Source organism: Mus caroli, unplaced genomic scaffold (genome assembly GCF_978045245.1).
Source record: "Mus caroli unplaced genomic scaffold, Mus_caroli_1 scaffold_1, whole genome shotgun sequence".
Taxonomy (NCBI): Eukaryota; Metazoa; Chordata; class Mammalia; order Rodentia; family Muridae; genus Mus; species Mus caroli.
The window spans coordinates 1,257,894-1,285,000 of record NW_028227256.1 but is presented as its reverse complement, the minus strand read 5'-3'; the positions used below and the strand labels follow the sequence as shown (position 1 = coordinate 1,285,000).

The following is a 27,107-nucleotide window of genomic DNA, read 5'->3' as shown; positions in this document are numbered from 1 at the left end:
TGAAGTTCCTTCTGTAGTGCTCTACCGGGATATAAAGACATGGGAAAACAGCCCAAAGGAGCAAGCTTTCTGAGGATTATCTGCTAGCAGGGAGGCAAGGACCCTGCAGCCATGCTAGGATGAGCAGGCATTCTTTGGGCTTCTCTATAGCCTACATGTGTCAGAATGTACTTGCAAGGTGTTAGAAACTTTATATCATTTTGTTGTGTAGTTTGCTTTGGTTATTAACATGAAAAGATATTCTCCTTTTGAGTTTCTCCAGCAGTTTACTTCCTTGGTATTTGCTACAGGTGAAATTGAGTCTTTGCTTGGACAGAGCCCCATTTCAAATGCCCAAGTTCACATTTTAGTATGGATAAAGTTGTGAGAATTTTACCAAACTGCTTGGTAATGGTTAAAGAATTATTTTTTGAAAATAAGTCATTTAGCAAAATATATGTCAAATATTTCATAAAATAAAATAAAGATCTGGCCAATGCTGCTAGCCAACCACTGCTAACAACAATCGTCCTTCCACAATAGTGGCCACTTTGAGCAACCCTTGTGGTGTGTTTGTATGTAGAGATGTATGAGAAAATATAAATCACTCTATTTGGCCCTTGTTCCTTTCAATCCCAGGTGACAATGGAAAATGTGAAGAGCAAGAAGACCCTAAATTTTGTTGCAAATGTGTGTCTTTCTCGGAACCAGGCTGATGGGGACATTGTCTGTGAGCTTCCTGTAATGAAAGAAGGAGAGCCTGTTTTTCCATGTGTGTTATTAATCTTTGGTAGCCTATGTTGCATATGTTCACTGTTTGTAAATGCTTGAATTAACTTCTGAACTATGCATTTGGAGACTATTTCTTCTGCTTCTGAGATTCTTGTTTTACTCACTAAGAAGTGACTTATTCAGTGTCACAGCTTTGGTCACTGGAGGGTATGGGATTACGCATATCTCAAAATAGTTCTTATGATCCCGAGAGAGTCACAAAAACTAAGGCTATGAAGATAAGAAATGTCATCCTTGTGCCTTGTCTGGCTTTTTTTCAAGCCACCTTGCCACTCACCTATCACTGCAATCTTGATTTATTTCCTCAGAACTGTTGGCATCATTTAAACATTAGACATTACATATAAAATCAGGTCTCTCTCCCTGCTAATGATAAAATATATTTCTATGTCATTTGTATACTAGCCTTTTAAGTAATATTTTATGTCTCCATCTGAAAAATGTCTATTTAGAAATAAAATTAAATTGCAAGGGTCAAAGTTTTTTCAGTAGGTTGAAATAGAGACAGCGGATATGCCAGGCAAGTTTTTTGGCTATTGTCAGAAAACATGTAGATCTAGATTCTGTTTGCTTAAATTCCAATGCAATAGATTTCCTTTTGATTTCTCTCCCCATTGCTTTGTCAGTGGTGAGATACCATGTTGATGTGTATACGGGACAGTTGAAACAAGCAAAAACTGAGTCTGAAGTCTCCCTGTGTCTCTATGGGGAAAGGGGAGACTCTGGTCTTCGACTGTTGCACAGATCCAACATGCCTGTACGGTTTCAAAGAGGACAGGTAAGTTTCTACAAAGTTCCCTTTGATGTAGCCATGTGAACTTTAAGAAGGGAAAGGTGCTTGTCTGTCTTCAGCTGAGCTCTAGAGCACCTTTAATTCAAGTATCCTGATTACTTCCTCAAGAGTCTTGTTTTTTGTTCATTTTTAAAGTGTTTTTTGAGTTTGTTCTTGAAAGACAAATGGGATGTGCTAAATCTATAGTGAACAATACAACAAAGAAAATGCATTAAATTAGAAGTGTAAGATAAACAAGCTGAGCTGAAAGAGTAAAAGGAAAATATAAATGGACATGCTCCTAATGAACTCAGCACTTTTCTAGATTATTGGTTCTCAATCTTCCTGATTCTATGACCCTTTAATACAGTTCCTCATGTTGTGGTGACCTCCAATCACAAAATTATTTCATTGCTACTTCATAACTGTAACTTTGTGACCCAGCCAAAGACTCTCATGCCTTCCAGGTTCCACACCCACACAGCCCACACTCCAGTTGTACTTTGATTCCCAGGGTATCTGACACATCCCAGGAGCACAGGTGAGATCCCCAAACTCTGCCCCAATACCTGGCATACTGGGACCCCTGTGGACCCTTGGATGCAGATTCCCTGCCCAGCTAAAGACCTGTGGACCTTCTGGTTTCCACCTCTGCTGGGAGCAGAGACTCTGCTCTAGATCTGTATCCACACATCCCATACCCCAGCTGCAGCATGAATCCCCAGATATATGGACACATCCAGGATCATAGGATCAAAGGCTCACAGGAAGGACCGGCTCCAGTCAGAGACATTGAGCTCAGATAACACCAGAGATAACCAGATGGTGAGAGACAAGCATAAGAAAATAAGTAAAAGAAACCAATTTGATTTGGCAACATCAGAACGCAGTTCTCCCACCACAGCAAGTCCGAGATACCCCAACACACCTATAAAGCAAGATTCAGATCTAAATTCTCATTTCATAAAGATAAAGAATTCAAGAGATAGAAGGGAGAATCTCAGCAGTAGAAGATAACATAGAAGTGATTGACACAACAGTCAAGGAAAATACAAAAAGCAAAATGCTCTTATCTCAAAACATTCAAGAAATCCAGGACACAATGAAAAAACCAAACCTAATAATAATAAGTATAGAAGAGAGTGAAGATCTCAACTTAAAGGGCCAGCAAACATCTTCATTAAAATTATAGAAGAAAACTTCCCTAACCTAAAGAAAGAAATGCCAGAAACATACAAGAAGCCTACAGAACACTGAAGAGATGGGACCAGAAAGGAAATTCCTGTCATCACACAGAACAAAGAAAGAATATTAAAAGTGGTAAGGGAGAAAGGTCAAGTAACATATAAAAGCAGAGATGTCAGAATTACACCAGACTTCTCAACAGAGACTCTAAAAGCCAGAAGATTCTGGACAGATGTCCTACAAACTGTAAGAGAACAAAAATGCCAGCCCAAGATTCTATACCCAGCAAAACTTGAAAATACCATAGATGGAGAAACCAAGATATTTCAAGACAAAACCAAATTGAATCAAAATCTTTCCACTAATCCAGCCCTATAGAGAATAATAGAAGAAAAGTCCAACACAAGGTGAGAAACTACACCCAAGAAAAAGCAAGAAATTAATCTTTTCTATAACAAACCCCAAAGAAGAGAAACACACAAACATAATTCTACCTCTAACAACAAAAACAACAGGAACCAACCATCATTGGTCTCTAATATCTCTCAACATTGGTGTCCTCAATTCCTCAATAAAAAGACATAGGCAAACAGACTGGATAAGTAAACAGGATCCAGCATGTTGCTGCATACAGGAAACACACCTCAGTGACAAGAACAGCCATTAACTCAAAGTAAAAAGGCTTGGAAAAAGTTTTCCAAACAAATGGTCTCAAGAAACAAGCTGGAATAGCCATTCTAATATACAACAAAATAGAATTTCAACTAAAAGTTATCAAAAAGATGGGGGAGGATACTACATTCTCATCAAAGGAAAAATCCACCAAGAGGAACTCTCAATTCTGAATATCTATGAATCAAATGAAAGGGCACCCACATTTGTAAAATAAATGTTACTGAAGCTCAAAGCACACATTGAACCTCACACAATAATCATAGGAGAATTCAACACCCCACTCTTACCAATGGACATATCATGGAAACAGAAAGTAAGCACAGACAGAGAGAAACTATAAAATTATGAACCAAGTGGATTTAACTGATATCTTCAGAACATTTCACCCTAAAGCAAAAGAATGTATGTTCTTCTCAGCATCTCGTGGTGCCTTCTCAAAAAATGGACACAAAACAAACCTCAACTGATACAAGAACATTGAATTCATCCTGTGTATTCTATCAGACCACCGTGGACTAATACTGGTCTTCAATAGCAACAAAAACAACAGAAAGCCCTCATAAACATGGAAGCTGAACAACTATCTACTCAATGATAACTTGGCCAGGGAAGAAATAAAGAAATAAAAGACTTTTTAGAATTCAATGAAAATGAAGGCAAAACTTTCCAATCTCTTGGGACACAATGAAAGTAGTGCTAAGAGGAAAACTCATAGCCTTAAGGATCTCCATAAAGAAATTAGAATAAGCACACACTAGCAGCTTAACAGATCACCTGAAAGCTCTAGAATAAAAAGAAGCAAATACACTGAAGAGGAGTATACTGCAGGAAATAATCAAACTCAGTGTTGAAAGCAACCAAGTAGAAACAAAGAGAACCATACAAAGAATCTACAAAACTAGGAGCTGGTTCTTAGAGAAAATAAAACAAGATAGATAAACCAGACTAACCAGAGGGCAAAGAGACAGTATCCAAATTATCAAAATCAGGAATGAAAAGCGAGACATAACCAAAAAAAAAAAATCAGATCCTACTACAAAATTATACTCAACAAACTTGGAAAATCTGGATGAAATGGATAATTTTCTAGACAGATACCAGGTACCAAAGTTAAATCAGGATCAAATAAACCATCTTAACAACCCCATTATGCCCCAGAGAAATAGAAGCAGCCATTAGAAGTCTCCTAACCAAAAAAAAAAAAAAAAAAAAAAAAAAAAAAAACCCAAGGCCAGATGGTTTCAGTGCAGAATTCTTCAAAGATCTAATTTCAATACTTCTCAAACTATTTCATAAAATAGAAACAGAAGGAACACTACCCAATTCTTCCTAGGAAACCACAGTTACACTGATACCTAAACCACACACACACACAAACTCACAACAACAACAAAGAAAGAGAACTACAGACCAATTTCCCTTATGAGTATTGATGCAAAAATACTCCATAAAATTCTTGCAAACCAATTTCAAGAACACATCAAAATGATAGCAACTATGATCAAGTAGGCTTCAAAGCAGGGGTACAGGGATGGTTCAATATATGGAAATCCATCAATGTAATCCACTATATAAACAAACTCAAATTAAAAAAAAATATATGGTCATCTCACTACATGCTGAAAAAGTCTTTGACAAAATACAACACCCCTTCATGATAAAAGTATGTTAGAAATCAGGAACTCAAGGTTCATACCTAAATATAATAAAAGGAATATACAGCAAACCAATAGCAAACATCAAACTAAATGGAGAGAAACTCAGAATTCTATTAAAACACAAAGTTGCCCACTTTCTTCCTACCTATTCAATATAGTACTCGAAGTTCTAGCCAGAGCCATTAGACAACAAAAGGAAATCGAAGGTGTTCAAACTGGGAGGGAGGAAGTCAAGATACCACTATTTGCAGATTATATGATAGTACATATAAGCAACCCCAAAAAATTCTGTCAGAGAGCTTCTACAGCTAATAAACAACTTCACCAAAGTGGCTGGATGTAAAATTAACTCTAACAAATCACAGATACATCCTCACTGAACTCTCTGCAGCTTTAGTCTAGCTGAAGCAAGATAAGGGTTTTTTGGGTTTTTTTTTTAGCAATACCAACCCACAGTTTAGGCTCCAGATATTTGCAGTGACTAAGTTGAAATTTTAACTTGGTCACAGAGTGGACCACAGCTAATACTGCATAGTCCTTGAAATTCCGAGTCCACAGTTTTCTTTTGATTTTTAAATGAAGAAATAGAGTAACAGTAACTGACAGACAGCTGTCATTTCCTGACACTTGTACAATTTAATTCAATTCATGGCATTTTCCTCAGATAAACCAGTAGTCTTGAGGAAGGGCAGTGGGGAGGAGTCTTCTTTATTCTAACCAGAAGAACATTTCATCCAGGTCTTAAATCTCTAAAAAAGGTCAGCAGAGTTTTGATGTGATAAACTGATTGTATTTAGGAATGAAGATTACAGGGTACTCTCACAACAAACTCCAGCACAGTATCACAGAGGAAGGCACATGAGAGGTAATACTGAACAGAGAAGGGGAGAAAAGTGAGACAGGCACGTTGGTCCCCCATGCCTTTGCAGGTATCTGCAAACATGGGAAGGGCCACGCTGCCAGTGCTTCCTAAACAGTAGCTTCTCAGGGTCTGCAGCTAGAAGCACCCTCATTGGTTACAGTTTTCTTTCACATCTGAAAGGCCAATGAAAGAAAATATTGGAAAGAAAAAATAGCTAGAAATACATTTTTAATAGATAGAAAGTAATTTGCTTATGTTTCCTTTCTTTAATACCCACTGTGCTGTTAACTGTGGTAACATCTCTCTTCAAGACCTGTGCTGTTCCTGGAAGCCTTCGGCTACTCTTATTGCCAGCATTTATCATTTGTTGGACTCTAGTTATTTCCATGGGGCTTTTCTCCAACAGATTGATGCATTTCAGATCGAAGCAGTGTCTCTAGGAAACCTACAGAAGGCGCTGTTGCACTGTGAGGCCAGTGACAAATCCCAATACTGGTACTGTGAGAAGATCATCGTCAAAGATCCAGGCAGCTCCTCAGAATCCATCTTCACCTGTGAAAGGTAATCTGTCTGCTCTTGATGTTCTTTAGGAGTGAACTGCTGCTGCTGCTGCTGCTGCTGCTGCTGCTGCTGCTGCTGCTGCTGCTGCTGCTGCTGAGCACTCGTGTTACTGTCAGGTCCTGTCCTTCGCTGGGGCTGCATCGTGGGCTACTCATTGATGGCTCAGTAAATCTTTCACTATCAATTTTATGCCTGATTTTCATGCTGTCTGCTTGATATGTCACAAAAGTGTCCAATGTTTAACCCTGGAAAGTATTATGTGAATAGTGAGAATGTTTGCTGAAATATTAGTATCTTTACTAAAGTTGTAGAGTTAAAGCAAGTCTATAAGGCAATGAAGGATGGAGTCTAAAGGGAACTTTCAGAGCAGAATATGTCATAGACAAAAATTTACATCCACAGTGTTCTTTCCTAGGTGCTGAAGGCAGCTCCTCCCATTCCTCACCTAGCACTGGTTTAAGCCTAGGGCCTGCTAAGAAATCCATACCACCTGGTTGTTTAAGGGGCAATTGTTTATGTAGGAGGCAGACTTGATCTTCAGATGTTTGCACAGACTTTCCACCTCAGAACTCCTGTCTCTTATGAGGCTATGCCAGTGCCTGGCAAATACAGAAGTGGATGCTCACAATCATCTATAGGATGGAACACAGGTCTCCCAGTGGAGGAACTAGAAAAAGCACTTAAGGAGCTGAAGGGGTCTGCAATCCTATAGGTGGAACAACAATATGAACTAACCAGTACCCCCAGAGTTTGTGTCTCTAGCTGCATTTTTAGCAGAAGTTGGTCTATTCGGCCATTATTGGGAAGAGAGGCCACTTGGTATTGCAATCTTTATATGCCCCAGTACAGGGGAACGCCAGGGCCAAGAAGTGGGAGTGGATGGGTAGGGGAGCAGGGCAGAGGGGAGGGTATAGGAAACTTTCGGGATAGCATTAGAAATGTAAATAAAGAAAATATCTAATAAAAAAATCAAAAAAGAAAAAAATGACATTATGTTAATTATTGTTTAGGGTCTCAGTTGCAGGCAACAGCCAGGCCCCAACTTGAAGAACATGATGGAACTTCTATATTGAGCCTCAAAGTATTGTAGACCCAGTGTGGGAATGTTGTGTATATGATTTGAAATGTCTTTTTTTTTGTGTGTGGTGCTAAGTATTGAATTTAGTGTTACTCTTGCTGTGACAAGCTCTCTACTGCTGGACTATGTTCACAGCCTCATCTTGAAATTTTGAATATTCAATGACCTGAGCTTTCCTACACAGAGGGCATCTGAATATTCAATGTCCTCTCTGTAACAGATAATCAGTAGAAATATAGCTAAACAGGCAAAATAAAACCCAAGGGGATGAGTTTGGTGACAAGTTCAGCTCTTAGAAATTTTCAACTTTGAGTACCAGCACAAAGGAGAGCCGAAATTAGGGAGGTGATGCAATAGTGAAGGCAATGGGTAAGTGAGGACAGGGCATAACAGAAGAGCAATGCAGAGGCAGCGGCAGCAGCAGGGAGCATGGCAGGCCTACCACTTTGGAACAATCATACACTTAGCTGAGTCGTGTTCATAAACATGGGAATTCATGTGGGAAAACAGAATTCCAGTGGAGGATTTGCCTCCATTCTGTTGGCTGGCAGGCACAACTGTGGGGCCATTTTCTTGCTTAAGAGATTGACAAAGAGGCCCAACTCACTGTGAGCAGTGTTCCCTCTGCACAGGTAGTCCTAGCTTGTACAAGAAAGCAGGCTGTGCAAGCCAGTAAGCAGCACTCTTCCACAGCCTCTGCTTCAACTCATTCCTCTGGCCTAATTCAATAATGATCCGTAAGCTGCAAGACAAATAGAACCTTCTTACCCAAGGTGTTTTTGATCAGTGTTTTATTTCAGCAGCAGAAACTATACTACATCAACCACCAAAGTAATCAGCATCACTTTGACTTCACTTGGACTTTTCTTTTCATATTTATCTTTGTTGTAACTTCGGTTTTGACCTTTAATATTTTATTAGGTAGTTTTTCCTCGTAAACTTTTGAGAAGAAAAAGAGGAAATATTCTAAAAGCTTTATTTTAATTACATCTCCACATTGGTAAATTTTCAGCAATTTTAATTGCCTAATAAAAAAACAAAGCTAAGCAAGGAAAACCAAACCAAAACAAAACAAAAACCTCAGAAACAACAAACAAACAAACAAAAAACAAGTTGTTTTGTTTGTTAGCAGCTTTACATTCCAACTTCACCCCCAAATGTTACCAATTTGCTCTTATAGCTATCTTTTGGCAAGATTTTGTGAAATAAGAGCATCTTTTATCACCTGAAAAGATTCTGCTGCACATTGCTTATGCCCCATGGAATGGGCCCATTTTACCTGGGCATGACTTTCTTCATTCCACGTCACAAGGAGTTCAGCCTTCAAGATCTTGTTCAGTCTTGACCTCTAGCATAATGTGGTCAACTAGAAGCCACAGGCCTTTCTGTGTGACAGAGACACATAGTACAGAAGACAGCCTGCCAAATCCACTGTTTCCAGACACTATAGGCAACCCTATCTTATGCCCCATATCTGATGACTAGTGAGTATTTCACTTGGCCCTCAATTTGTATTCTTCCTACACTCTGTCATATTAACCCTTGTGATTTCTTTCAAATGTGAAATCTCCTTACTTTTTGTTGTTTGCAATACTAAAATACCATCATCTGAAAGGAAGAGATAATTAGTGCTGAGTTAGAGCTAAAATAAGTTTACTGGCCACATATATAAAGCAACCAAATGTTGGTTAAAAGATATGTACCATACTGACATATCAAATGCCAGTGTTTGATGCCCTGCCCATTAAATCCTAATATTTGATGCTCAAAACAGAGTGGGGCCTGAAGAAATCATTGCTCATCCTTCCAGTAATCTGTTGAGGAAAACACTTCCAAGCACCTATGCCTTCCCATTCTCCAGATATAAACAGGTGGGAGAGAGTCTGCTTTCTTAGCTCTGAAAGAATCAGGAGCCTCAAAGAAGTAGAGAGTGACTCTGAAAATGGAACAATGCACAGCAGAAAGAGGTCATCCAGAAGACAGCAACAATAGCTTTTCTGTACTGTCAGCTTGGACATATGAAGGCTGGAAGGCTATACAGAGGATGGGAGTACCCAGCAGCTGCACAAGAAGTGCCCTGTACAAGGTCCTTATACTCCCAGAGTTAGCAGCTGGGTAGGGTGCACCTTGAGACGTTGTTTTTCTGGAATGTGGGGCACAATTTTTCATTAGACACATCACAAAAGGAAAAAGCAAGGTTATCTCAACCATGCTTCTTAAAGCTTGTTCAGAGAGCAAATCTTTGCATCACAACTGCATGTGGGTGAAGGACTGCCAGCTGCTCTCACCTGCTGAGAGCTTAGTTGGACGTAGACCAGAGCTCATGGTGACTATACCATAGATGGATGCTTCCTTTGGGTTTCTCAACAGTCTTACTTCCTTCCACACCCATAGTGCCTGTTTTGCTTTATTTCTATGCTGTAAGATACTATTTTCTGTCCTTTCTATGTAAAATAAAGACAAAAATACATACCATGGAATGTTTGCCATTTGTGCAGCTTTGGCCATGCAAGGTTTGGGACAACAACACCAAAGTCCTATTTAGAATGATTAAAACATTTGATCAACTTTTTGAATAAATTTCTATTTTCTTATTTATTATTTGTACTAGCTTCCTTCAACTGATGTAACAAATGGCTACAAAGCTGGTTCTTTTAATACAACAGGGATTTAGGCATTTCAGAGTTTGCTGAGCAATGGTACCCTTGAAGCCTTTGGGATTTTATGCCAACTGTCCTCTCCTGGCTGAGAGTGGTTGCTGATGATCCTCAGATCACAGCAGCATTACTCAGGAACCTAATGCCATTGTCAAATGAATTTTGCTAGTTGCAGTGTTTGTGTCTTTCTTATAACACACTAGTTATTGAACTAAGCCTGTCCTACTCCAATGAGAACGTAATGCATCTGCAGGGACCTGCTTCCAATATTGTGAGGTTTTCAATGCAGATTGTGTTTGGGAGGATTCTTGAATCCTCCAGGATGCTACTGGAGTGAATCTTGCAACACATTGTGCACTACAAGATCCAAGCTTTCTAAACTACCTAATTTCACACAGTAATATAAGTGATCCTGTTTATAATGATGAAACAATTAAAAATGAGTTAGTATCTGTATTTAATAGAAACATAGTGATTCATGATATGATTGTATTAACCTAATAAGCTTAAAGGTCTGCATTGCCAAGTCTCTGAGCCAGGGTCACCACCATCAGATGTGATGTCCTTACCTATTTCTAAGATGAGTTGTCATGAACTTGTATAAACAAGTTATTGAAAATAAAAACGCTACCTATGGGAAGAAGACACAGGGATTTCAAAGTTAAATGTAAGCAACTGATATTTATTTTAAGAACTAAATAGATTTTTCAAGACAGAACAGTAGTGCTTGCCTCTCCTCTTCAAAGCAACACTGTGGTCAGAGGCAGTGCAACACTCAGGTATACTAACTGAAGAACCTGGGTGCTTCTCAGGTTTAGTGCATAGTTAGTACCTTAAAAAATGTCTTTTCCTCAGTTCAACTCCTCCTTTCCATCCTACTGCTTACCTTCTTCATCTATACCTTTCTCTTTCTACTTCTCTTCCTGCTTCTTACCTTTTTCTTTTTGAGAAAGGTTAAAAACACACAGTCTGGGTAAAAGGAAAAGGAAAACAAAAGACATAAAGATGTTTGTACCTCAGATCAGACTAACCATCCTCAAATTCTAAATCCTTCTACAGTATAGTATGGTTTCTCTACTTTGGCCTCAATCCATATTTTCTTCTACAGCCCTCAGTGCCTTTTCTCTCTTATGTGTTTCTTTTAAAACAATTATATTATTATAAAATACTTGGAACTAAACAATATCCCACGCTGAAATGAATGAGACCCCAAGTCTGAACATGCCCATGAACTCACTCCTTGGTACCTTCTTACAGATTGCTTTAAAGAGTCAAAGGTCTCACTGAAAGGACTGTAGGCCCTCTGTTCAAATGAGGCCAGTCTGTACAGGGAGACTAATGTAGCCTTCCTTGCTTCCTCTGGGATTCATTGATGTTGAAGTTGCCCCCTACCACACAGAACCCTACTAGGCCCTGCAAATAGTACTCTCTGTTTTCTCTTTGGCCTCCAGTTTTCTCAGTTGGTGCAGCCTTTCTGTATTTGCCTACATGATGGCACTGGTGACTAAAGTCGACTTAGCATTCTCAGAAGCTGTGTAGCATCCTCCAGGGTGTTTTCTTTTATCATCACCTTTCACAGGACACACTCAGTTGATGCAACATCTAATGATGTACTTAACCAGTTTATCCGCCTACCTTACTTTATCTCACAATAGAATACTTCAAGATTGGCAGATGTCTTTGATTTTTTTTACATTCACTCCCTACCATGCTTTCTAGAATATAATATTGTACTCAAGACATGATTATCTTTAACAGAAATCATGGTAAATATTTGAAATTAGAATATAAAATTTTAAAGGTTTAATTATGTCTCAATCTTACTCATAAACAAAATGATCATTTAATTTTCATATTCAAGTACTAGTAATAAAGCCCAAGAGTAATTATTCAATTATCACAGGAATGTAAAAAGGGGAAATATAGAGTTTTACGCAAAGAACAATTATTTGTCTCAAGATAGTTTCATCTTGAAAACTAAAAATTGTCAGTTGACCTATGGTAAGACATTCTCCCATAATTACCTCTCCTCTGCTATGCTGTGCTTGAAGGGCCTTTGAGAACAGGTAAGGCTGCATCTTAGAGCAAGAAATTCTTGAGCCTCTGTAAACCTGATAATCAACCCCCAAATCCCTACCCATCCTCACCCACCCCTACACAGCCCTCACACCCCCCTACTGTAGTGATTTACAAAGCATTTCCCTTGCTCACTGACTCTGCAAGTTCTGAAGGTCATTTCAAGAAGATCACAGGAAATGCCTGTGCCTGCAGGAAATTGTAAACAAAGTCTTGTCCACAGGACAAAAACCATCATGGATGCTCTGGAAGTGTTTTCCAAATTAGTCAGCTTACAAGTAAGTCATAGACTCAGTCCTGTGGTGAGCAGGACAGGAAAGGACTCTGAAGCAATCCTTTGATGATGTAGACTTGTTTTGTACAAGTCCATTTAATAGGAGGACCTCACTCCCAGACTGCCTCTTTGTGTGGGGCTGTGGTGATGAGTTTCAAATGAATTGGCCAACCTTCTTGGCCATGGTCTTTTTAGTTTTAAAATTCTTATGAGTAAAGTACAGTTTGTACCATTCCTTAAACATTCTCCAGGTTACACTGGTCATTTCTCAAGAATTCATGTATAGTAGGTTATTTTTTCTCTTGTATTTTTATAAACTTCCATTTTTTTTATGTGCCAGGCAAGCAGCTCTCCATCCCATGAAGCCTTTCCCTGGCTTCTCACCAATAGTGAACTCATGTTTACTTTCTTTAAAACCATCAAATGTTAAAAAACAAATAAACAAAATCAATAATAACTACAACCAAAAACCCCTTAAGTATTTCACTTAGAGCTACATTCAGTATGTACCACACAGCATCACTGTCATTGTGAAAGTGTTTGTCTTAGATACCAGATGATAAGCTTCTTAAGGACAGGGCCTTAAGCATTTCATTTTAATTCTCAGCATGGTTTCTTGTACCAAGTGGGGATTTAGTTAATATTTCTGGAAAGAAAAAAAAATAAGAGAAGGCAGGGAGAAGAGGGTTAGCATCATGGAATTCTATGTGGAGAACCTTAGAGGTCCCATAATATTTATGTTAATTCTCTATCTTAGGAACAGCTTCAGGTGTCTCATTAAAAGTAATTTATGCATCTGCTTATTTTCAAAATAACTTATGGACAAATCATTTTCTTTTTCATTTCTGGAAATAAAAGGAAAAGATGAATAATATACTCTTTGAAAAGATGTAGATGTTTTGATGAAGTAAAGAAATTTAAAACACTCTTTTTATAGGGAGAAAACATAATAAAAATTATCAGGAGATAGTGAGCAATCATTTAATTACACTGACTTTTTTTCTGAAAGAAGCCAGTATTAATCATCCCTTGCTATTCTGAGCATGTATTTGGCTGCCACAAATTTCTGTGCTCTTCTTTGTCACTTTAAGCCATTCCTTGGTGAGAAGGTGACAAGAAGTGATGGTGGGAAACTGACAGAATGAGGTGTAGAGATGAATCTTGCTTATTTGTGGGTGGAGGTGGAATCATAGACTGAAGGATTTCTTCTCTCAATTCAATATTGGTAATCAGCTGCTCATTGAAAACACATTGAATGAAAAAATGAGATCAAAGGAGGAGGACATGATGAGTACCACTGAATCATGGATAAGTAGATATTTTATTATAGATATAAATGGAAGCCATCAGAGGAAAGAGTCTAGGAAGAAGCCTGCCAGAGGACAAACCAGACTGTGGGGGCTTGGGGGAAGGGAGAGCAAGAGAGGAGCCACCTACCAAGAGAGGTGGCTTGACCAGAGGAACAAGAGACTGATGTAGCTAAAAAGCTTGAGTTATATAGGGATTAGGTTGAGGGAAGAAAAGCAGATGCCCAGCCCCTAGGAGGGAGAGGTTATAGGACACGGGCAGGGTTAGAAGTGCTGGGAGGAGTCACAGGTACTGAGATTCCCTAGGTTTGGGATTTAAAATTCCAGCCTTTGATCCATAATGAAGCGACAGCTACTTTCTTCCATAGCTATGTCCTGCTTAAATTGGGGTGTTGCTGTCTGAAGGTGGGGCAGGAAGGTTGGGTAGCTAGTCAAAGGACAGGCTAGGGTGATCTCTGTTTTACTTGCTGCTCAGGTTCAGTGGAACAGCCTGGGGCTAGGGAAGTACAGTTTGTAGTCTTCAGTTGACTGGAAAGCAGTTGAAACAGATACAGACTAGTGACAGAAGGTCACTAGTTGAAGAGCTTAGGGAAAAATTTGTGTCTTGGATTTATGATTCAAAGTCCAGGCCCATACATAGTCCTGGTAGTTGGTAGAGCAGAGTCCCAAGACCAGGGGAGAGGAAGTTTATCCTCAGGAATAGGCAATAGGCATGGTAGCAAAAGCTCTTGACTGACAGGCATACATCTCTGGAGTCCAGTTGATCTTTAAGAGGTGGATCCAAGTCAATTCTTTCACGCTTACGTAATATTTTTGAGTTTACAAAAAATGATAAATGTTTTCAATATGTTAGCATTGTACTAAAATCCATATTGTAGAAAGAGCAGTGGGCTCAAGTCTTTGAGTCATAGTAAAAGCTTGGGAATCCCCAAAACTTGGGGAGAGGGTGTTAAAGGAATCTGTGAGTTTCCTTTTCAGAGTCTGGAAGCAAAGTAAACTGATGTTCTCAACTGAAGACCTAGGAAAGTGAGGCTTGAGGTGTGAGGCATGAATAAAATGTAGCTATAGTTGGTTTGTTTGCCAACAAAACTAGCTACTTTGCTCTCTCAACTCTATTAGGATCTGAGCAGGATAAATTACAGCAGGAACTATAATCCAAATGTTCTATATATCAATTAAAATAATAAGAGAACTTTAGCTTGATGGTTAACATAGGCTCCCATGCTTTCCATGGCTTAGTTGGGGGCAGAGGTCATAGGTCTTTACCTGTCATATAGGACAATATTTAATCATTAGCTGTCACATAGAGAAGAACTGGCCTTAAGCTGCCAGCCCCAGATCTCAAGAGATTTTCCTTTGAGAAGGAACTTGGGAAAATGAACCTACCTTGTCCAGCAGAGTAGGGCAACCTACCCAAATGTGTTCTCAGTTTGGGTAGAGCCCTAGCAGCAGGCAAGGCATTGAACAATTCTTTTCCCAGTGGGTAGCATTACCACAATTCAGGTGACATCTTCTTTGGACACTTTAGGGTCAGCTGTAGGAGCTGGCAATTCTGTCTAGCATAGGGAAATTTTTTTTGTTAAACATTTTAAATGCTATAAACTCTGAAGAGTTTAAAGACTATTATCTGTTAAGTATACATGATTTTAAATAAACTATACTCTTTTGTTGTTGTTGTTGTTGTTACTTGAGTTAGGCTTAACCTTGACAACACATATAGGAGGCTAAATAAAGCTTGTTACTAAATAAATTATATCTATATTTAGTATGGCTATGAGCATAGCTCTGAGAACACTAGAAAAGTGACAATTTGATCTGTTCCTGAAGCTGATCCTCTGCCACAGAGGTCCAAAGCCAAATAGTGCTAGGAGAGAGCTAGCCTCCCAGGAGTTCAGACAAGTTTGTAAGTGAAGGTAGGACCATCACTGATGCTCAAAGGAACCTACAAGGAATCCTCAGAATACAGGAACCGAGGAGCTGCCTGGAATAAGAGTCTTCTGCTTTCTGTCTGTGCCCAAAGCTGAGCATGTGCCACAGAACTACACACTCAAATACTGCCAAGAGAGAGTTGGTCTCCCAGGAGTGCCTACATACCTGCAAGCACAGGTAAGACCATCACTTCTTCTCAAATTCTGGCCCAAGAGAAACTCTCCCAGAGCCATCAGGACATAGGTACCAAGGATCAGCTGGGGACAGGATCCTTCTGGTTTCTGTCTGCACCCCAGGGCTGACCCTGTACTATAGCTCTCCATATCTAAATTCCTCCCAGAGAAAACTGGTCTACCAGGAATAGTGACACACAGACTTGCAGGACAGACAAGCCATAGTCAGAGACAGCAAGAGCAGCTAACCCCAGAGATAACCAGATGGTAAAAGGCAAGTACAAGAACATAAGCAACAGAAACCAAGGCTACTTGGCATTATCAGAACCCAGTTCTTCCACCACAGTAAGCCCCGGTTACCCCAACACACCAGAAAAGCAAGACTCTGATTTAAAAATCACATCTCATCATGATGATAAAGAACTTTAAGAAGGAGAGAAATAACTCCCATAAAGAAATACAAGAGAACACAGGTAAACAAGTAGAAGCCCTTACAGAGGAAACATAAAAATTGTTTAAAGAATTAAAGAAAACACAACCAAACTGGTGAAGGAACTGAGCAAAACCCTCCAGGATATAAAAATGGAAATAGAAACGATAAAGAAATCACAAAGGGACACAACACTGGAGAGAGAAAAGCTAGGAAAGAGATCAGGAGTCAGAGATGCAAGAATAATCAACAGTATACACTAGCAGTTTAACTGCACACCTGAAAGCTCTAGATTTAAAAGAAGCAAATACACCCAAGAAGAGTAGACAGCAGGAAATAATCAAACTCAGGACTAAAATCAACCAAGTAGAAACAAAAAGAACTATATAAAGAATCAACCAAACCAGGAGCTGGTTCTTTGTGAAAATCAACAAGATAGTTAAACACTTAGCCAGACTAACCAGATACAGAGACAGTATCCAAATTAAGAATATCAGAAATGAAAAGGAAGACATAATATCCAAAGTTTGGAAATTCAAAAAATCATCAGATCCTACTATAAAAGCCTATAGTCAATCAACTAGAAAATCTTGATGAAATGGACAGTTTTCTAGAAAGATACCAAATGCCAAAGTTAAATCAGAATCAGATAAATGATCTAAACAGTCCCATAACCCCTAAAGAAATAGAAGCAGTCATAAAAAGTCTCCCAACAACAACAACATCAACAACAACAACAAAATCCCAAAACGAACGAACAAACAAACAAACAAACCCGGGATCAGATGGTTTTAGTGTAGTATTCTATCAGACCTTCAAAGCAGACTTAATACCAATATTCTTCAAACTATTCTACAAAATTGATACAGAAACAAAACTACCCAATTCATTGTATGAAGCCACAATTATGCTGATACCAAACCCCACAAAGACCAAAGAAAGAAAGAAAGGGAATTTCAGATCAATTTCCCTTTCGAATATCAATGCAAAAATACTCAATAAAATTTTTGCCAACCCAATCCAAGAACACATCAAAGCGATCATTAACCATAATCAAATAGGCTTCATTCCAGGGATGCAGGGATAGTTCAATATACAGAAATTCATCAATGTAGTCCACTACATAAACAAACTCAAAGGAAAAAAAACCACATGATCATTTCATTAAATGATGAAAAATCATTTAACAAAATTCCACATCCTTTCATGTTAAAAGTTTTGGAAAGATCAGGAATTCAAGGCCCATACCTAAACATGGTAAATGCAATATACAGCAAACCAGTAGCCAACATCAAACTAAATGGAGAGAGACATGCAATCTCACTAAAATCAGGGATGAGACTAGCTTACCCACTCTCTCCCTATTTATTCAATATAGTACTTGAAGTCCTGGCTAGAACAATTAGACAACAAAAAGAGGTAAAAAGGATACAACTTGGAAAGGGAGAATTCTAACAATCACTATTTGTAGATGATATGATAGTATACTTAAGAGACACCAAAAATTCTAATAGAGTATTCCTATAGCTGATAAACAACTTCAGCTAAGTGGCCCGATATAAATTTAACTCAAATAAATCAGTAGCCTTCGTATACTCAAAGGATGAACAGGCTGAGAAAGAAATTGTGGAAACAAAACCCTTCACATAGTCACAAACAATATAATGTAGCTTGGTGTGACTCTAACCAAACAAGTGAAAGATCTGCATAACAAGAACTTCGAGTCTCTGAAGAAAGAAGTAGAAGACCTCAGAAGTTGGAAAGATCTCCCATACTCATGGATTGGCAGGATTAATATAGTAAAAATGGCCATCTTGCCAAAAACAACCTACAGATTTAATCAAAATTCCAAATCAATTCTTCATAGAGTTAGAAAAAGCAATTCTCAAATTCACCTGGAATAAAAAAAAAAAAAACAAACCCCTCATGTAACAAGTCATGATAGTGAAAACTACTCTCAAAAGTAAAAGAACTTCTGGGGGAATCTGCATTTCAGACCTCAAGATATGCTACAGAGCAATAGTGACAGGCAGATAGATCAATGGAATAGAATTGAAGACCCAGAAATGAATCCATACACCTATGGTCACTTGATCTTTGTCAAAAGCGTTAAACCATCCAGTGGAAAAAATACAGCATTTTCAACAAATGGTGCTGGTTTAACTGTCAGTTAACATGCAAGAAGATTGCAAATAGAACCATTCTCTTCTCCTTGTACAAAGCTCAAGTCCAGGTTGATCAAGGACCTCAACATAAAATCAGATACACTGAAACGAACAGAAAAGAAAGTGTGGAAGGTCCTTGAGAACATAGGCACAGGGGAAACTTTCCTGAACAGAACACCAATAGCTTATGCTCTAAGATCAAGAATTGACAAATGGGACCTCATAAAATTACAAAGCTTCTGTAAGGCAAAGGACACTGTTAATAGGACAAAATGGCAACCAACAAATTGGGAAAAGATCTTTACCTATGCTACATCTAATAGAAAGCTAATCTAATATCCAGTATATACAAAGAACTCAAGAAGTTAGATTCCAGAGAAGCAGAAAACCCTATTAAAAGTGGGGTACAGAGCTAAACAAAAAATTCTCAACTGAGGAATACTGAGTGGCTGAGAAACACCTAAAGAAATGTTCAATATCCTTAGCCATCACAGAAATGCAAATCAAAACAACCCTAAAATTTCCCCTCACACCAGTAAGAATGGCTAAGATCAAAACTCAGGTGACAGCAGATGCTGATGAGGATGTGGAGAAAGAGTAACACTCCTCCACTGCTGGTGGGATTGCAAGCTGGTGCAACTACTCTGGAAATCTGTTTGGTGGTTCCTCAGAAAAGTGAATATAGTACTACCGGTGGACCCAGTTATATCACTCCTGGGCATATACCCAGAAGATGCTCCAACATGTAATAAGGACACATGCTCCACTGTATTCATAGCAACCTTATTTATAATAGTCAGAAGCTGGAAAGAACCCAGATGTCCCTCAACAGAAGAATGGATACAGGAAATGTGGTGCATTTACACAATGGAGTACTACTCAGCTACTAAAAACTATGAATTTATCAAATTCTTAGGCAAATGGATGGAACTAGAAAATATCCTGAGTGAGGTAACCGAATCACAAAAGAACATGCACGGTATGCACTCACGGATAAGTGGATATTAGCAGAGAAGCTCAGAATATCCAAGATACAGATCATAGGCCAAATGAAGCTCATGAAGAAGGAAGTCCAAAGTATGGATACTTCGGTCCTTCTTAGAAAGAAGAACAAAATACCCATGGGAGGAGATACAGAGATAAAGTGTGGAGCAGAGACTGAAGGAAAGATTATCTAGAGACTGCCCCACCTGAGGATCATTCCCATATACAGTCAAACCCAAACACTATTGTGGATACCAACAAGTGCTTGTTGACAGTTGTCTCCTGAGAGTTTCTTCCAGTGCTTGACAAATATAGAGGTGGATGTTCCCAGGAAACCATTGGACTGAGCACAAGATCTTCAATGGAGGACCCACAGAAAGGACCAAAGGAACTGAAGGAGCTTGCATCCCTATAGGAGAAGTAACAACAATATGAACCAATCAGTACCCCCTCCCCCAGAGCTCTCAGGGACTAAACCACCAACCAAAGAGTACACATGGAGGGATCCACGGCTCCAGCTGCATATGTAGCAGAGGATAGTCTTGTTTAGACATCAGTGGGAGGAGAGGTCCTTGGTCCTAAGAAGGCTCCATGCCCCAGTGTAGGGGAATGCCAGGACAGGAAAGCAGGAGAATGTGGGTTGATGAGCAGGGGGCTGGGATGGGGTAGGGGGTTTTCAGAGTGGAAACCAGGAAAGTGGATAACATTTGAAATGTAAATAAATAAAATATCTAATAAAATTAAAATAAAAGAAACTTGAAATATGAAAAAATAAAATTGACAATTTATAAGCATAAATTGCCTGTTTTAATTATCTTTAACAGTTTATAAGTTACTAACTTTCATAATGTTAAGATTTTACAGCTTTGTCCTTATTAAGTTTGGGCCTTAAAATTTTTGAGTTGAAGATCTTTTAGCATCAAACTAAAACTTTAGACATATATCTTTAGGACAGTTTTTGGTAATATGAGTAAGCCTTAGAAATTTATTCTGGCATTGAACATTGTTGGCAAGGACATAAGTGGTTAGACATAAATCTGTAAGTCAATTTCTGTTAAATTGAGTTGGCCTTTATAATCTTAAGAATTTATAAATCTTGATTATATTTAATCGATCCTAATCCGAGTATTTGGAGACTTGTTATTGTCTCCTTAAACTAAAAGGGCATATGATCATAAGAAGAGGTCTCAGCAGGACTAAGAAGTTTTATAATTGGCACTTTAGTTGCTGTAAATCACAGTGTTATCTTAACCAGCATGGTGGTGAAATTTTATGGCATATACCCCTTAAATTTAGAAAAGATGGCTACCAGTCACACGGTTGCTTCCATCTTGATGAAGTTATCAACCAAAATGGAGGCAAGTCACATGGTTGCTATTTAAAATATTTATTTTCCTAGTGGATCTATTTTTAAACAAGAGTTGAATCCAAGTTACATATACATTAAGTAAATCTATTTTTCTAAAGAAGTGATGAGTCACATATGACAATTTAAGATTCAACTTTTTGTTACAAGTTTTAAGCTTTTTGTTACAGAGTTTACAATTATTTAATGATACCCAATGAACTTATAAATACTGAGATAAAAAGTGTTTACACAATAGTATTAAAAGATTTTTTGAGAACAGAGCACTGAGAAATGAAAGAGATAAAAGATTTAAGAATGGGAAATTGTAAAATTCTAGAGATAACAGACTTTGGGATCATGTGCTTATGTAGTAGTAGAAGTTCTTAAAATCTACAGGAATTTAGAACAGGAATTTAATGTGCCATCTTTGGCCACTGAGGCCAAGCTGTTTACAGTAAGGCAGCAAGTCTTTAATATAATTTCTGAGGTAGAGGTAGGAATCGAGTCTGATGCGAAAGGAGGAAGGGTTCAGAACAAACCCCACTATAGGGAGGGTTCCAATAGGCTCCAGGAGGGAGCTGAGGGACATAGAAAAGTGTAGCCATGAGGAACAAGGAGGAACAAGCAGGAACTCCACCCAAGGGAGAGATCCATTATGATAGAGGCCAGAAGTGCATAAAGAAGCTACAGACTTAGTATGTAGAGAGTTGCCTGTGCAGTGAAGCCCTGGTGGACCTAGTAGGCAGATGTCTATGTGGTGGGCACTCCAGAGGGTATAGCAAGGTTCAGAAACCAGAGAGAGGCCCAGGTGATTGCCACCTTGGAGACCTTGCAGGCTCCAGGAGCCAGAGAGAGGACAATTACTGAGTAGGCGAGTAGAGAAGGAAGGTTAAAATGGTGGAAGGAAGAAGGAGCTGAAGAATGAAGCAATAACAGCTCATATGTTTTAGGGTAGTACCAACCAAATGCTTTCTATTTTCATCATGAAGATAGAGAAACTTTAGTTTTGTATTTTTGTTGAAGCCAGTGTAAAAGTACTCAATAGTAATTGGGGGAGGGGTGATATATATTCACTTGCTAGTGCATAGATGCTATGTGCAGTAACCTGGGTAAGCAAACTTGGGCAGATCAACTATACTCTACTCCCTTTCTATCTTTTCCACAAAGCCCAGTTCTCCAGCACTCCTGTTTGAGCCTTTGGGGAACCTTCTTTACCTAATACAGAAATCTGTTTCATAAGCTTTACCTCCAAGCCCTAGTTAGTTAACTTTGTGGTTTTAATTGTTTTATGTATTAACCAAAGTGTGCACTGAGGGGCTTAGCTACATGCCTAGACAGGCCTTCAGAAGCACACATATGAAAGAATAGAGACCCTTGGTCGTATTCAGACATACACATATGAAAAAGAGAAGTGTGTACTACAGACAGATCATTTAGGGCACTACAATCTGTTTGGCTGTCTTCACGAGCAGACTCTGGAGGGAAGGATTGGTGGTAAGGTAAAACTGAGAGAGACTGATAGTAGAGTCCACTTAACACCCTTCTTCCAGCCTTTCTTCTACTGTAAGGTTTCCTGTTCCCATACTGTTGTGTTACAGCTGCATTTTGGTCTCTTATTTTCAACCAGCCTCAGCAATACTGTGGAGCTTCTCTGTGAGTGATTATGATCACTCTTTCTGGATCTATTAGGCCAAGCTCTTAAGAAAGACTACTTGACTGACTAAGCCAGATGTCTCATTGTCCTGCCATCATCAAAACACAAGGTCTTCCTCTTCATAGCGTGTCTTGAGAAAGGATGTGTTTCGCCCTGAGTATATTTGCTATAACGTCAACTAAGAATGAGCACTGTCCTTGGCAATGAGACTCAAGAGTAATGATTAACACTTCTTACTCATTCATCACTTTCTGTGATTGTGATTAATTAATACATGTTTAACTCCATTTTACCATTTTATAGGTGTATTATCTTCCTTAATGATGAGGAAACTGAGGTTTAGGGAGGTCCAAGTCCTACCCTAGCTCCCCTTTCCCCCTTGTGTGTATGTGTGTGTGTTTGTGTGTATGTGTGTATGTGTTTGTGTTTGTGTGTGTGTGTGTGAGAGAGAGAGAGAGAGAAAGAGAGAGAGAGACAGAGACAGAGACAGAGAGAGACAAAGAGAGAGACAGAGAGAGACAGAGAGACAGAGAGACAGAGAGACAGAGACAGAGAGTTTTAAGAAAGAAAGTCTCGTGGGGTCCTGGCTTTGTATGTACTGTGTATCTGAAGATTTGCCTTTATCTGCTGAATTGAATGATGGCATTATAACTTTCACCACAGGTTCAGCTTATGGGTGTGTATAAATAGTCTGCGAAATAGGTCTCTTCCCTAGCCCTGATTTATGTATAAATGTTTTTTGTTTGTTTGTTTGTTTGTTTGTTTTGTTTGAAGCAGGAACTCATGCAGCTCAGGCTTCAAACTCACAATTCTCCTATCTCTGTCTCCTGAGTAATGGAATGGTAATGGGCTTGCTACACCTAATAGTTCAAATTTATTATGGAGACAGTCTTTCTGGAAAATGGAGGCACAGTAATTAAAGCCCATTTTATTAATCAAGATTGCATAATTGCAGGAAAACAAAAAGTATAACATATGGCATATGTGTTATTAGATTACAGCAGAGAAAGACTATGCACAATGTGAGTTGCAGCAATCAGAAAATGAAATCTCTTTTAGCTTTATTAAATGGAGACATAAGTGATCCTGACAGCTGACTAGGACTGTACACACTAACAATTCATCTTACAGCTGTTCATCTGGCTATTTCAATGCTAGTGTAGTGAATTGGCCCTGTAGCTCTGGCTCTTGATAGTCTCAGATCCCCACACAAGTACCCTACAGCCTCTATTATCCTGTATACCAGTCTCACTCATAAACTCATGAAGCCAGCCCATCACATGCTCTTTGTAACTGTTGGTATCTTACTCTGTGGCCATTCCTGCCCTCTCCAGTGCCTATAAGGAAACTGCTTATTATTCACTCTTCAGTTCAGTGTTGATTCTTTGTTGAAATATTTTGGCTCATTTTTGTGTACCTTTCATCTCTGCTATTCAGGGTTGGTTATATTCTTTACAGTAAAGAGAGAAAAGGAGACTAGATAGTGCTGATGTATTTCCTATCACATTTACCACAATTTGTCATGCATGTTATTTTTAAATTTCTCTGATAGTGGGAGCTCTGGGTCAGAATCCATATTTTGGCTGCTTTTATAGCCCCAGTATTTATCAAACTTTCTAGCTCTTTACTGAGTTGACAGATAGATAAATGGGAAAAAAATGGATATTCATTTGAAAACAGAGTAGTAGTAACTGTGGTTTGGGGTGGGTGGGGGAATATAACCATGACATTTCTACTTAAGAGCACATGAAATCCTTCCAATGGCTTTTTCATTTCCGGTTGACAACAGTTCTATAAATGAGGCAGATCATTTAGTCAGCAAAACTAAGTCCCCAAAATGCAAAAATCAGTAAAGAAAAAGTTGATTTTTTGAGTCTAGTGTTGGGATCCAGGCTGATCCAAGGCTTTCCTGAGATCCTGGTGTTTGGAGAAAGCCAGTTCTTTGCTAAAATCAAGAATATTTGGCTGAGTCATTAATGGCCGGGGTTAGGGCTTTGGGGTGGGGAGCTGTAGATTTAGACACGGAAAATCAACTTTTTCTCCCTAAAGGCTTATGATTATGTGTTCTGTCTGTGTCACATGAGGTATCCTACATTCGCTTTGTGCAACATTGTTTGATTAGCTTTGGCTGACCTGATCCCAATGTCACTATATGATTGTTTTCTGCTTACTGTGTTCCATTTTCCCCTGCAAAAGTATATATAAGATTCTGTGATTTTTAAAAAATATTTATTTATTTTATGCATATGAGTACTCTATGTACATGTATACCTAAGTGCCAGAAGAGGGCATCAGATTCCATTGCAGATGGTTGTGGGCCACTATAAGGTTGCTGGGAATTAAACTCAAGATGTACAGAAGAGCAGCCAGTGCTCTTAACCACTGAGCCATCTCTACAGCAGATTCTGTGATTCTTAATAACCTTGCTTGACATTAAGACAGAGCTTTTGAAAGACTTCCTGAGTCCTACATTCCTTATTTCTGATATCTTAGTCCTCTCCATTAGGATGCTGACACTGAAAAATGACCTGCCGGTTCAGGTCAAACTGGTTTTGACATTGTTCTTCAGCAGAAAGCTTGTGACACAGAAGTCTGGTTATCTTGGGGAATCTGCTAACATGCATATTACTTTATGTACATTCTCCAATGTGGTTATAGTTTCAATGTGTTTTAAGGTAATATAATTTAATCATCAAGGGAAAAATTTTACATCAAGGCATGTGACAAGTCATACTTCCACAGAGGAAAAATTTAAATGGTGACATTTCATTTTTCTGTGAAAAGTTTCCTCAGGCAGTGAGTGGGTTACACTTCTTAGGGTTCTAGTTTGGCCCAGCACAACTTGCTGCAGTTCCTGTGGGGTTCACTCAGAGCTCGGGATTGAAGCTGAGATGCCCAGATCAGGGACATTTTATTCTATGAGCTATAGCTACAACATAAACACAATGAGGACTGAATGAAAAGAATAACTAAAAAAGGAAAAACATGACTGCTCCTAGGAATGGTGAAGGAATAGGTTTATTGTAGCTAAAAGGGAAAGAATAGGCAAAGACAAACAGACATCTGAGAGAGTCTAGAGTGAACATGGCCTTTAGTCAGGCCATGTGAAGAGAGGAGGAAGGGAAGGGGGAAGAGGATTTACCAACCAAGAGGGTGGCCTGGACCAAGAGATTGGTCAAAAGGCTGGCCAAGAGACTGGCATTGCCAAAATGGCTGTTATATAAGGACCAAAGGAGCTGTGGGGAAGGAATCCCAACCTGATACCTGGGATAGAGTGTTTAGGGGAGGGGGAGGGGTATGACAACCAGGAGGCCCCTGTAACAAGTACAGACTGAGGGATGCTGGGAGAACCTGGTGGCCAGGGTTTTCTTTGATATGTTAATGAACACCTCAGTCATTTGCTCCTGGTTAGAGACCTAAAAATGAGGATATAATATGCTGGATTGCTCTTGGTAATTACACACACACACACACTTGTGTGTGTGTGTGTGTGTAGTTAACTTTCAGTGTACAGAAAAGAAGCAAATTAAACTGATTATAAAAAGCAAGAAAGACCAGTAGTCTCAACTAACCTGGATCCCCAAGATCTCTCAGACACTGAGCCACCAAACAGGCAGGATACATGAGCTGTATTGTTTCTGTCTAAAAGAACTGCAGAGACAAAATGGAGAAGAGACTGAAGACAGGAATCTATAATGGCTGTCCTTTGAGAGCCTTTAATTGCAGCTGACTGAGATATATGCAGATACTTACACCCAACCATTGAACTGAAGTCAGGAACCCCTATGGTTGAATTGGGGGAAGGTTTGAAGAAGCTGAAGGGGAGGGTGACTCGATAGGAAGAGCAGCAGTCTCAACTAACCTGGATCCCAGGGAGTTTCCAGAGACTGAGCCACCAACTAGGCAGCATTTACAGGCTGTACTGAACCTCCTCTCCCACCAGCACATATATAGCAGAGGTCTGCTTGGTCTGGCCTCAGTGGGAGAAGATGCAGCTAATCTTAGATTGACTTGAGGACCCAGGGAAGTGGGGAAGTCTGTTGTGGGGGCCCACCCTCTCGGAGGCCAGAGGAAGGAGGAGTGGGATGAAGAGCACTAGGAGGGGAGAATGGAAAGTGGGCAATGGCTAGAATTCGGGAAAAAAACACAAGAAAGTGAATTTTCTTATTTTCTTCTCCTGTTTTCCGTTTTCGTCAGGTGGATTCCCTTCATGTCCCAAGGCTTAATGCATTCAGAAATTGAACTTTATTGTCAAGGTGAGGATTAAGGCAACTCTCAGTGGAAGAAAGTGCAAGATGATTTTGTTACAACCAAACATCATGGAAGATAACCTCCCATGATGTCCCAGAATGTCCTCATTGCTAATGTGACATGGACAGCTATCTCTTACAGAGAATATACAAATATTTGGAAGTGTGTCTTGGTGATGTTGTATACCCTACTCAGCATAAGGAATCAGCTGATGGATTTATCACTGTTAAGGAATTAAATTCACACTCCTTGTTGTTCTCATTTATAATGCCACTAAACAGAGCTAATATTCACTTC

General features: G+C 39.1%; 1 protein-coding gene across 4 annotated transcripts in view; it reads left to right on the top strand.

Moving 5' to 3' along the window:
• The window catches only part of Rp1 (RP1 axonemal microtubule associated), a 408,574-nt gene that overhangs the window by 257,024 nt on the left and 124,443 nt on the right, over positions 1-27,107 (top strand). For 2 of the 4 annotated variants that reach the window (XM_085835373.1, XM_029485010.2), the window contains exons 20-23: positions 619-751; positions 1,398-1,549; positions 6,330-6,484; positions 26,757-26,815. In XM_085835373.1, the coding sequence (XP_085691499.1) occupies positions 619-751; positions 1,398-1,549; positions 6,330-6,484; positions 26,757-26,815 (499 nt within the window). Of the gene's footprint in view, positions 1-618; positions 752-1,397; positions 1,550-6,329; positions 6,485-26,756; positions 26,827-27,107 lie in introns of those variants that run through there. The other 2 variants (XM_085835380.1, XM_085835382.1) reach the window with 2 other exon arrangements.